The sequence below is a fragment of the Alosa pseudoharengus genome, unplaced genomic scaffold, assembly GCF_046254945.1.
Source record: "Alosa pseudoharengus isolate Yale_2024_CS ecotype anadromous, Long Island Sound unplaced genomic scaffold, YU_APseudo_1.1 YU_APseudo_1.1_scf_9, whole genome shotgun sequence".
Lineage (NCBI taxonomy): Eukaryota > Metazoa > Chordata > Actinopteri > Clupeiformes > Clupeidae > Alosa > Alosa pseudoharengus.
In genome coordinates this window covers 37,988,864-38,002,292 of record NW_027468881.1, presented here as the reverse complement: position 1 = coordinate 38,002,292, position 13,429 = coordinate 37,988,864, and the positions used below count along the sequence as shown (strand labels likewise).

The window sequence follows — 13,429 nt, the reverse complement described above, 5'->3', positions numbered from 1 at the left end:
AATGAATGAAATCATCATGTGTGGATTAATCATGAATAACTAGATGAATATTTGTACACAACGTTTGCATCTAATGTGAATTGACACCTGGTTGTTACTTCCAAGATAGTTCAAGAACCTCAGGAAGTCTCAGGTAATGCTCAGATGTTCAGTGTTGCAAGTTCATTATAAAAAAGGAACACAACAAAGGTCAGATCACTCTACCTCTCATGCTAATGAAAGACAGCTGCCCTCTAAACTGGCCACTATGCACTTACCAATGAATTCCACAGGCTACACAGGGAAAGATGTTGGGGTTGATGATGGCAAACCAAAACCTGAGTATGGGTTGATACTCGCACAGGTTTAGGTTTAGGGTAAGAGTATAAGTTGTGGAATAGCCATTCTAGGGTAAGGGTATAAGTTGTGGAATAGCCATTCTAGGGTAAGGGTATAAGTTGTGGGATAGCCACTCTTGGGTAAGGGTATAAGTCATCATCATCGACTTTGATGTAGGCATACTGAATCCACTGTATAACCACTGAAATGAGAAAACACTCCAATTCAATAATAATAATAATAATAATAAAACAAACACAGAAGTAATAGTTTTGGTGTTAAAATAATTTTTGTCAAAGACTGCCACCAATTTCGACATCCTCAACCCCTACTCAAGTATACCATGTCCTCAAATACCCCCCCCCCCCCCCCCCCCCCTTCCTTTACACTCCTCTTCATGATTCCCTCTGAAATGCAATAGTGAATTAGCCTAGAAATCTAGACGCGCCCCTAGCGGCAGCAAATTACATTTGCTGCCAGGGCTAGTCTAGCAACTCTCCGTTGACTTGTGAGCTCTAGAAATCGAAACTAAATGTGGCATTGAAATCGTGTAAAGAGTCGTTTGTTGGGCTTAACATAATGATTGATGGCAGAGTTGCAACGGTTTGGCTTGAATTCCCTGCTACTTGAAAACAAATATCCTATTGCGTCCTATTGCGTGCAGAGGGAATTTGAAAGACAACTGATTATCCCGACCCTCGGACTGAGCACTGCGAACGGTGAGTGCCCAGACCCTACATTATAATGTGGGTCTGGCTCGCCAGGCTAATAGTGAATGTGCCTTCTACATAAATGTTTCCGGCTGTTCCTTAACTCTAAAATTCACTTATTTCAACACTTTTCAGCATTATTGAACATAGAAGTAGGCTATTTACAACAGCAGAGTAAAATATCTAGGGGAGCTCTACAGTCGCCAAAAATACCTGAACCTGCATAGTGTACCTTTAGAATTAGGGCCCTGTTAAAAGTAGAAGGATATTGTATCATGTGGCTGAGAAATTGAATAGATGGTTATGTAAATATTATATATTATTGGATATCAGAGGTCTGTAGTACTATCAAAGATATGTAGATACACACTTATAACACATGCCTAATTTGTCTGACATATGTTTATTAAAACCACTGTGGCATATACTCACTGATCTCTTGCCTGAGACTTCTTGGGACCTCTATGTAGCTCTATCTTCTGATAAGTGACCATCTATTAAAGTCAACTGTGACCTCCATATGTGGCAGAGACAGGACAAGTGAGGTGCCCTGTGGAAAGGTGTATTTACAGGTGATTATATCCATTAATCTCAGGATTACAGCATGTTGACTCCACAAGTCCCCTAATCTGCTTGATTGAGCAGTGGCCTATTCTATCTGCTGTGATTTGTTCCATAATCCTGCCCCACCCATGCTCCGCTCTCACATCTGGCCTTGGGGGACTTACTGATGTAATCCTCCATTTTAGAACAATTTTATTATGCTTAATCGCTGATACACTGTATTTTAATTATAAAAATGCAGCTTTCAGCTCCAGGACTCAAAGTAATTACACAACTTGATTAAATTAGCTTCTCTCTCTCTCTCTCTCTCTCTCTCTCTGGTGTGTGCATGTGTTTTGTTGGTGTAGCTGTGGTGCCATATTTTTTACATTTGAGACAAAACTGATAACTGATGTTTACTGTGAGATTGAGACAAAACTTAGGACTGATAACTGAAGTTTACTGTGAGATTAAGTGAAGTCCATTCTTTATGCATATCAGGACACAAAAGCAATGCACCTTGCAATACTATATAGCTCTCTTGTTCTTTAAATACTTAATTTCCTTTAGGTTGTTTTGTTTTGTAGCTCAACCTAATTGTGATGGCAGACGTTCAGGAGAGATCAACACACCTGTTTGTCCCTGCTCTCTACCCAAGGTATTCACTGTAGTAACATACAGCAACACACCTGTTTGTCCCTACTCTCTCACTCTAGCAACACACAGTAACACACCTGTTTGTCCCTACTGTCTACCCAAGGTATTCACTGTAGTTCTGTGCTCTGTCTACCCAAGGTATTCACTGTAGTTCTGTGCTCTGAAAACCCCTACAGAGGGACAATATAATTCTACAGCGCCATGCTGTCAAATATATTGCTACACATCCGTTAACAAGCAAGATTGCTTTAATGTCAAGTGTACTATTGTTGCAAGTTTGTTGTCTGTAATCTCAACAGTTTATATTGCTGTAGCTCACATATAACATGTAGTCTTATGCATATGTACCAGTATGTTATATTGTATATGTCTGCCTGTATTTTAACATGCTTTTCCTGTGACAGATGTCAAATAGCATCCTGTAAAAAATGTCAGATTATCACAAAAGGGCACTTTGATTAATCCATGATTACAGAAGCACTTAGGTTTATTAAGTCCTACAATCCCCTACAAACCCGGGGTCGCTGCGGGATTACAGGCAGGTAGACACCATTGTCTGTCCAAACAATCCATGGCTATAAGCTCCTCTTCCCCTTCACTGATTCTGAGGCTTGCAGACAAACTGCTGTTGCTAAATGCACGGGTGTGAGTGTCTGTGTGAACACTAGTGTGCCTCTGTTATTAATCAACATAATCATCCTCTCTGGGCAACACGGTGACTACATATGCAGGATTTGAGTGTAAGAGAAATAGGCTGGACTGCCAGGTGATGGGGTGTTTACATGTTCAGCACTGAGACAAGCAAAGGCCATATGGAGTTATCGTCCAGCCAACAGCTGCCTCACTGCAATGCCGCACAGCTGCTTCATCCAGGCTCACCAAACGGCTGCACCACTCACAGCTCAGCTGCCCACATGTGAATTGAATCACACAAAAATGTAACTACCGGTACTTAATTAACTCTTTACCTACTGGATCATTGAGCTTTGACAAGTGTTGGAGCAGTAACATCACCAGCTGACGATCCATCCGCCCAGGTTTGATTCCCGAACCCATCGTTGCAGGTCTGTGACACTGTGGGTAAAAGCGTCTGCTAAAAACCAGGCAACTTTAACTTCAGCAGATCTAAGTGGTCTTGAAGGAGTATGGTAAAAACGTGTCTGATAAACATTTGGGCGTTTTGAAAACCAATAAAAGAACCTTAAAGGGGTGGTTCAGGATTTTGGACATAAGACCTCATTTCCAAGTAAGCAAGTGTGATATTTATCAGTGGAGACCGTTTTTCAACACGTTTCATCCAGTCCTTCTAATTGCAGAGTTCGCAGGTGCTAGGCTAGCGCAAGTCAACGGTATGTGCTAGCCTGCCACTAAAGACAGTCTTACCCACTCTAAACTACACCTGAGGCAAATTCCAAACAATCGATGTAAATGTCTGTGTTGATAGAATAGTGTAAGAAATACAACTACCCTTGCATCGCGTTGCAATAGTTATACTTTGGTCCCTGAAGTTGTTAGTAGTCATTTTGCAACTCAGCGGCGGACTGCTATTACCAAGGCTACTACTAGGTATCCCCATTGGAGTGCGCTTTATTGTTTACTTTTCGGCGCAGTACTACTAACCGGAGAAGTATAATTCCGCCACTGCTAAGAAACTAGTCCCTCAAAATGTAATGTGATCGTTGAAATGCAAGGATAGAATAACGTTAGAAATAACACTATCAATACAGACATTTACATCGATAGTCTGGCGTTATCATTTATTTGCCTCGGGTGTACTTTGGAGTGGGTAAGACTGTTTTTAGTGGCAGGCTAGCACATACCGTTGACTTGCGCTAGCCTAGCACCTGCGAACTCTGCAATTAGAAGGACTGAATGAAACGTGTTGAAAACGGTCTCCACTGATAAATATCACACTTGCTTACTTGGAAATGAGGTCCTATGTCCAAAATCCTGAACCACCCCTTTAACATCAATTCTAAAACACAGGTAACCACTAAAAGCACTTTGTGATGTGGGCTTGTTTAAAACACTTTTTGTATAGTCTTCTTGAGGAGCTTGAAGGAGGCCAGGGCATTGCAGAGGCTGAAAGGCATCACCTGGCCTATGGTGGGGTGCACCTCTGGAGTTTACTCCTTCGACTACTAGCGACCTGGGACCTGGTGGTGTTGTCAGTGGGTACGGTGGGTAGGTATCTTTGCAGATGATGGGCTAAGTAGGAGCTAGTTGGTGCAGCTCTGGAAGAGGATGGCTGGAGTGGCACTATGCCCAAGCTCAACTTAAGGGCTTGATCCTAAGGCCGTAGCCAGGATTTTTCAAATACTGAGGTCAGGGGTGTCGTATATGTTTCATGCATTATAGCGTAAATCACACTTGCACACATATCACACATATAGCCTATTAGACCTAAGGCTCATTTAGCAAAGTAGCCATATAGGCCTGAAATATAAAGGGTATCGTGATCATTTTGCCAACATTGACGTAGAACCATAGATTTGTTCAGTTTATAACATGGTTGAAGGAGAGAAATTAACATGTTGTTAATGATACAGGGGAACTTTATCACTGTGTTGCTTCACCTCTTCATTTAACAACATTCTGTAAATGTTTAGGAACTGAGGAGACCAGTTGCTGGAGGATGCCTGATATAGGATTTCAGCTGCTCAACAGTCTGGGAACTTCTTAATCATGTTTTTCATTCCATGATGCACCCAAATAGACAGATCTGGACTGCAGACAGGCCATTATAGCACCTAGACTCTTCCTCAATGGAGAAATACTGTTTAAATATGTGCAGACAGAGTTGGCATTGTTTTCCTGAAACATTCAAGGTCTTCCCTGAAAATACCATGTCTCGATGGCAGTATATGTTGCTCTAAATCTGTGTACATCGTTCAGAATTGATTGTGCCTTGCCAGATGTGCAAAATGCCCATACAATGCACCTCCACATAGTCATGGATGCTGGGTTTATAACAAGTTGGAAACATTGGTTAGTTGAATAGTCCCTCTCCTCTTTAACCCAGAGGAGCCCTGTTTTACAGTGTGATGATGAGGTTGAAATTTCATGAAAATGTACACACGTTTGCATGTGGTACATTACTGCCACATTCTTTGGAGGCAGGCAACATTTCATGAAAAGAGAAGATTTTATATGCCGGCATACCCAAAACATTACAAAATATCACTGTTTCATCCAGAGGTTTGAGTCATGGGCTGAAACATAGTAGGCCTACAGGGGCGCGTTTCCCAAAACCTTAGTTGCTAACTAAGTTAGCATGCAATGCAATTTCCCATTGCCAACCAACTAAGTTGCTAACAGGTTAGAAACTACGGTTTTGGGAAACACACCCCTGAATGACAACTGATCACATTACTAAACTTGTTTCAGCTCACACAGGTTTACTGCTGTGTAAAAACTGCATTAATTGAATAAGTTCAACAACAACAATTAAATAATCAAATAAATAATCACTGAAATAAAGCTAAAGCAAATCAAAAGACCAATGTTTTGATTAGTTTACCATTTGAAATGACACAAGATGCTTCTTGCTTTGATGAACAGATGTTTGCTCTTACTTAGAACTGACATATGTTCAGCTGATTTTAACATTGAGGTGCTTTGGAAAATGAAAGTGACCATAATGTGTCATTTTAAAAGAGCCTGAGATTACTGAAATTGTATCGGACTATAAGAAGCTTACTGGTGCTTACTTTTAATAGTATCTTTTATTGTAGACAGAGCATATAAAAACACAATTGCAAGTAGGCCTATTTCCTAATTAAATGAGGATTAATTGAGGATTTATTGGGCTTTATTCCACAACAGAAATCTTCAAGATTGTTGTGAACTAACTGGACTGACATGGCAAGCCTCAAACTCAAACGCTGATTTTGAGAGCTGACTTATGGTGATATTTATTCTTTATTTCTCTCTCTCTCTCTCTCTCTCTCTCTCTAGGAGTGTGAGTGAGTGTGTGTACTTAAGATCACAATCAATGTGTGTGTACATGTTACTGAGGTCAGTTACTTTCTAAAAACTGAAAGTAAATCATTTAACACCAAGAGAAGAATTACCCTCTTAAAGTTGCATTACTTAAAGACATAACCTAAATGGTTGCATAATGTTGAAAGGATTAAATAAAAGTAGGCTGCTTTATCCTCTGCAGAAGGTTAAAAAAGGCCATAACCTATTACAGTTTGATTGTTAAAATATGAGTAATGTGAAAGATAAAGTCATCTAACATTAAGTAATCTTAAGAATGACTGGGTTATTCTTTGATTCTCCCAACTGGTAGTTCAGTGCACACCCATATTCATAACATATTTATCAACTACAAGATTGATCTGTCAATAACTTTGAATTAGACATCTTATTTAACAACAGTCTGCATGAAATGTTACTAACTTGTTTTGTTAAATATATTACATATGGCAGATATTTCAACTTCAAAGGCTTATCTATAGGTTTTGTCCTCTTATCTAACTGTAGATCACATTTTATTTAGGGGTCTGAGGAGACTAATGAATAATACACAGAATTAGGATTAAAGAATCAGGGAAACACACTCTGCTCCTTGTTGGTGCCCCCCCCCCCCCCCCCAATCCCAATCCTCCCCCACCTTTCTTATGCAGCCCTTGCCACTTAATCTACTAAACCCCTCTTTTACTGCACTTTTTATCCCCCCCCCCCCATAAATGCACAAATAGGCTGACACCAGACATAATTTCACTGCATTTCTTACTTCCAGTAACTATATGCATGTAACAATAAACTTCCTTGTATCCTTGTATCCTGTAGACACCATAGGATACCCAAGGGAAACACACCCTGTAGACACCATAGGCTACACAAGGGAAACAGTGCAATCATTCATTTCTCTATTAATGTGTATGGTTGCAAGACATCACTCAAAACACTAATACCAAGAATAATTTCTTTTCCCAACAAAATAGAGAAAGCAGACAGCATTGTTCTATACTATTATTAATGAATGCCACGGCATAATTGTTTAGTTCTATACTATTATTAATGAATGCCACGGCATAATTGTTTAGTTCTATACTATTATTAATGAATGACACGCCATAATTGTTTAGTTCTATACTATTATTAATGAATGAATGCCACGTCATAATTGTTTAGTTCTATACTATTATTAATGAATGCCACGTCATAATTGTTTAGTTCTATACTATTATTAATGAATGCCACGTCATATGGAATTGTTTGGTGAGCACCAGAGGTGCATGAGTAAAGGCACACAGTCATATGAGTCCACCAACCACTCCCATCTGGTTGCCTCTGATAAATCATGATAGATCTAAACACACTGAAATAGAGGAACAACACAGCAGACGGCCTGCTATGAGGTCGGCCTAGAACATTATTGGTTCTTCTTCAAGGGACACTTGAAGACAGCGCATGTTTCGCCAGATTTGAAAAACCTGAATCCATGTACAAATGTAGACCTACATCAATTTACTCCAAATCCTTTGTCTTTGAGACATACTTTCACACAGGTTTCCTGTTTTTTATTTGGTACCCAATATCTTAATTACCCTTGAATTCATTGAATTAGGCTATTATTCCATGGTTAATCTTGGGAAAGAAGTAATTCTTTTTCCACAGTGTTTGTGGTCTTGTAATTGTATATTTCACATCAATCAATTGTTCTGTTCAGTGTTTCAAAACAGAGTGTGCAGTAAAGTTTTCATGTTGTCCACAGTTGGCGTTGAGTAGGGGCAAAGTGCTCTTGTCAAAAGTTTCTCTTCCAAAAACGCCTGTAAAGGGTTAAAATGTAGGAGGCGCGCTCACCGGATTTGGGTGGAGGAAGTTAGACGCTGAGTAGGCTATGTTAATTAACTGGAAAGCACTATGTAGGATATGTCAAATCCTAGGCTACAATATCTTAGTGTCTTAAGAAATTTAAATTTTATTCTCAATAAAACACTAACATTTCTTTGATAAAATGGGAGACGTCAGTGAGGAGACGCTATTGAACTACATTTATTCTTTAGGTGGCAAAGTTAGAAATGCAGATATATTGAAAAAATATAAACCCTTCATAAGCCATAACGACTTACAACTGCGCGGTAAGTAAACTTAGCCACGTATTTGTAGCCTTTGTTAAACATCACAGAACGAAATGTGCCATGTTTTACCAGCATGGGCACGCCGTGATTCCTCGATAAGAGGCTAGGTTTTTCGGTCTTTAATTATACCTGTTGCATATGTTTTCAAAGTTATAATCTACTTTCATCACGTTTTTTATGTTTCTGGCGCCATATCTGAAAGATGCATCCAGAAGTTTTCAACTCTGATTAACATCTGGTTTACATTAGACTGCCTCTGTGAACAGTTATAGTCACGTTTGGAATTCTGTCATTTCCTTTCCTTGCTTGTTCGCTGGTTGGGAGTGCCTCGGTAGCCTCCTCATCTGACATCTAGGCATGTTAGACCAGTGTTTTTCAACCTTTTTTGTGCCACGGCACACTTTTGACACTTAAAATGTCCCACGGCACACTAACATCCTGTGTGAAGAAAAAATAAACATACCATAGCCTAAAATTTCAAATAATACACAGATATGGCCTTATTATGGCTTCTATGCAAGACCTGCTCAATAAAACAAGCGCCCTCTGTTTCATTTGTAGGTGACTATATCTAATTTAATTGTTGTTATGAACTGGATATGTGATGATTCTGTGAATACTGGATATGGGGCCCCATTGTACAATGCCTGCATACCACAAATAGTGCAATCATACAATCAATGAGAGCATGTGGTTATAAATTATTTGATGCAACAGTTGCTTTTCTGGACCAGTGAGTGACATTTGGGTAATTTTCTGCGGCACACCTGATGATCTCTCACGGCACACTAGTGTGCCCCGGCACAGTGGTTGAAAAACACTGTGTTAGACCAACTACATGCCAGACAACCCTATGCCAGATGTAATGACATGTCCTTAATTAATGGATCATTTGTTGAAAGCCCATCTGAGAGATGTTATTATTGTCTTCCTCCCTAGCCCCTTCATGTGTTCCATTAACTAACGTGTTAACATTTTTTAATTTTGTGAACGATTCTATAATCAGATAATGGTCACGTGTGTTTGAATAAACAGAGAGGGGGAGAGATAGAGAGATTTGACTGATGAGTTTGTATGTTCCACCATAATTATGAGATAATTATACTGATTATAAGAGAAATACTGACATGCTACAACAAAGTACCTTAAGTGGTAATCTAGCCTGACCTTGAAGTGAGAGGTTAGTGCTCTGGCCAGATGCTGTTGGCAGTGGTGCACAGGGGTTTGAAAAGCCTCTCTCCACAAACACCATCTGACATGGCTTTCAAATCATAATCATCCTCATCTATTTAAAGCGCTGTATAAAAGCATGTGTCTCCGACATTTAATCATGTTCTTGTAATTACGCCTTTGTTAATTTCACAACATGCTTGTGTTTGTGGGATGTACAGAGGGATGACATTCAAATGGTCTATTCTGCTCATATCTGAGGAGTAGACCTACTGCCACTCAGGGATGCTTTTCCCAAAACCATAGTTACTAACCTGTTAGCAACTTATTTGGTTGGCAATGGCTTACTTAGCAACTATGGTTTTGGGAAACCGCCCCAGATTAGTTACCGAACACATTAGACGTCCACTAACTATACAAATTCCTGTGGCCATTTGTGCAAGTGTCTGCTTCCCTCAGGCTTCCTGTTGTTAGTGGCATATGAGTGTGTCAGTTTGTGACCATGACAGGAAACAGGAAAGGTCTGAATTGCCTTGGTGTTGTATAAATACTAACCAAACCTACTGATATCCTTAGTACTAATATGCAAGTGTTTCAGTACTTGACTGAAAACTGCATGGATATGAATCTTTTTCTTTATATCTATGCCTTTAAAGAGATCCTGTTTTTGCCTTTGGACTAGTGGTGTTTACTCCTACTGGAATGTGGTCAGTATCAGAGCCTTGGCTGTATGTGGACTGGATTGGGGACTGTGTTTCTTGTGTATAATGTGTATGTGTGTGTTTGGGTTCAGTAGGGGGTCTGTGTTTAGCTGGGTGCATGGGTTTACTCAGTTATATACATTTGTGGTATCTGAGGAATGAGCCACACCCCTCTCATTTTGGTTATCTGAGGAACTTTTCAGGGCCTACTGTGAGTCCAGACCCCCAATGTTTTTGCCAAACGAAGTGCAGAGAAATACTTATTAATCTGGTGTTGAAGAATATCAGTCAAAACAGCTATGCTTATAAAGTTACAAAAACAATTGCACATGTATGGACTATTGGCTTATCAGCTAGTTCATATCTGGCTACAACAATTGGTGTAACAAAGCTGGTGTTATCAAAACATTGGTGATGTTGCGAGTTGTTGCACTGGTGTGAATCCCCAGTTTTTTTTTATAACACATGGTGCAGCAAGTTGCTGGTTGATAGAGTGTTGCAGCTTGTCTCGTCGTGAATCTTTGGTGAAAATTGGCCTTACGAGGCAATGTTTTAGTGTGACATTCAGAACTGGCAAAGAAAAATAAATGCTTACTAAATTACCTAAATATTGTTTTAATAAAAAATATGATTGAAAGGTTATTCACAAAATGTTTTTTAGAGCTTCACATTCATTTTTGTTTGAGGTGAATTGTTCTGGTGAAAAATATTTTAATGCCCAAAGTATTTCTCTCTAGCCAAATACAGGGAGGAGTTCAAAGCCATCATTGACCGAATTGCAGTGGTGAAGTCAGAGAATGTAAGTATTGCAAGCACAATGGAATAAAATATTTTTCTTTGTGCAAGCATGAAGAAATATCATGACATTAGATGGATAAGCCAATTAAGCTTATTGTAGCTGTGACTCCAAAATCACTCCTCTCTTTATGCAATCCCACTCTGGTCCATCCCTTGGCCACCATTTTAATACATTTAATTTAATTATAATCTGTCCAAATATTCAGAAGTATCATCTCTCACACACTGAAAAACAAATAGCTGGATTTACTTGATTTTATCATGTACATTGTTGCACATGAATGACATTTCTCTTTCAGTTTACCAAATTGATTCATGGTGTGATAACCCAATTTGATCAAGTAATTCCAATGAAATTGGATTAGATTTAGGCCTAAATATTCATGTAATTTCAACGTGATTGTGCTATACAGGTGGCATGTACTAAGAGTAGGCATTCAGATGTACTTATTGCAACATCACTGTTAAAGGAAGATAACTTTGATATTTAAGGCTTCAAGATGAAGTCTTAAAATGAAACAAGCTAAATATGTTGTGCATAATACTGCATGACTCTCACAACCTGTTGTTTGCCATAGGGGGAGAAATACCTGGTTTTGAAGAAGCGCTACCGACAGCAGTTGCAGGACAGAGAAAGAAGTGATCAGACGTTGCCAGCTTGCACATCTCTCCTATCTGAGGGAGCTGGGTCATCACCTATTCTTCACTATCAGGAGGACCAGCACAGCCTGGCCACAGATGTGGACGGCAACTGCTCAGAATCGGAGAGGGAGAGGGAGAAAGGGGGATCTAGACCAGTAGTCTGGGACGGACCAACTATTACCATCACAGAGTCTCTGAGTCGGCTTGCTGATCAGGTGAGGAGAGCCCATCTGTCTGATTTTTACTGGAACAGTTATCGAAGAATAGACAAAAACCTGTTCTGAAAATACAGCCCGCTCTCGCACAGAGCTTTCACTCCCACTAATGCTCTGGCTGGCTCTTTCAACGTGCTTCATGGAATAGTATCAGCATCTAGAATTAAACATGAATTTTCACCAAGATGACAAATACTGTGACTGTGCTCTATGTATGGCACGGCAACATCCTAGCAACCGGTTAACATATTATGAGGTTGATATGCCAGCTCAGCACAACAGCATCCTTCACCAACAAATGTTGCAGTTGTTTTGCTACCTCAGGTTTCTCTCAGTTGCTTGGGTTCATTTCCTGAACCATTTCAGTAAGTGCATTTTTCAGAACAGCTTACACAGGACAGGACAACATTGTGGATTACCAGCAAGAGGTCATAACTCAATCGAAGTTCCTTCAAAGGTGTTTCAGAAGTGAACACTACAATGATAAGACTGACAGTATTCACACTATAGGGACAGACAGTACAGTATTTACTAAAAACTAGATCACAATATTTCATACTGATATAAAAGCACAATATGAAAATAATACTATTCCTATCTTCTTTGCCACAAATCATCAGCTTACATCCTTCAGACGTACAAACACACACACATTGATCCAAAAAAGTACAACTTAATTTGGCATGTTTAGGGGTGAACTCGTCTTCCTTGCCTATGGTTTCCTCGTCTTCTGCCATGCTTATTCTTATGCTTCATGTGAGCTGTCCACATCGTGCCTCATATGTAAACATGACATCAACAACAGTATATTATTAATATTGTGGGATGACAAATTCCTATCATGGGGAGGAATTGTACCGGTATGTCATAGATGAAATGATATGGCTCATTCCTAGTTTGCAGTTCAATCGATCTCAGACTGACAAGTGGCAGCACAAACCGTTGCACCACCACAACCACACCACACCACACCACACCACACCACCACTTCACATTTTTAAAATGGAGATAGTCCAAGCCACTTCCGGTCGATGTTTGTGGGAACCCCAGAAGGATAACATTCACAAGAGTATTTAAAAAATGCTTCATGCTCATGTGAATGAGATTCCTGTAGCGTGTAAATAAAGTGAATTATGAATTCTTGAAGAGGTTGTCTATGGCTATGTGAATCACATAGTGGCACACAGTGTGGATGGTTGCAGAATCTTTTGTGGGAATATCAATTGAACTGGAGAACAGATTATACCTGAATCCTTTTATGGTTTGTTTTCTGAGTACACTGTAGGACCAAGAGCATTGAATGTAGCATTTCAACTGTTTCCCTGCAAGTTCTCAAACTCTCTTTAGAGAACATTGAGGTCATTCCCCCCACATTTCTCATCATGTATACAGTACCATTACACTGTGTGGTATAGCAAAGACTTTTGAGATTATTAACTGGCAACACAGAGTTGTGGCCAACCAAAATGGCATGAGATGACCTCACAGTCCAAACATGCAGTTGAGAGAGTCATGTTTCTAGGCAACTTGAGTCAGTCACCCTGTTGCGTAATCTCTGTTAGATTGTCAACATTAGAAATATT

General features: G+C 39.7%; 1 protein-coding gene across 1 annotated transcript in view; it reads left to right on the top strand.

The window, feature by feature from the left end:
• Positions 1-8,073: 8,073 nt before the first annotated feature.
• Positions 8,074-13,429, top strand: part of LOC143114280 (ankyrin repeat domain-containing protein SOWAHA) — a 20,855-nt gene continuing 15,499 nt past the window's right edge. The window contains exons 1-3 of the mRNA XM_076275805.1: positions 8,074-8,320; positions 10,929-10,990; positions 11,568-11,846. Of these exons, the coding sequence (XP_076131920.1) occupies positions 8,197-8,320; positions 10,929-10,990; positions 11,568-11,846 (465 nt within the window). The 5' untranslated portion in view covers positions 8,074-8,196. The remainder of the gene's footprint in view (positions 8,321-10,928; positions 10,991-11,567; positions 11,847-13,429) is intronic.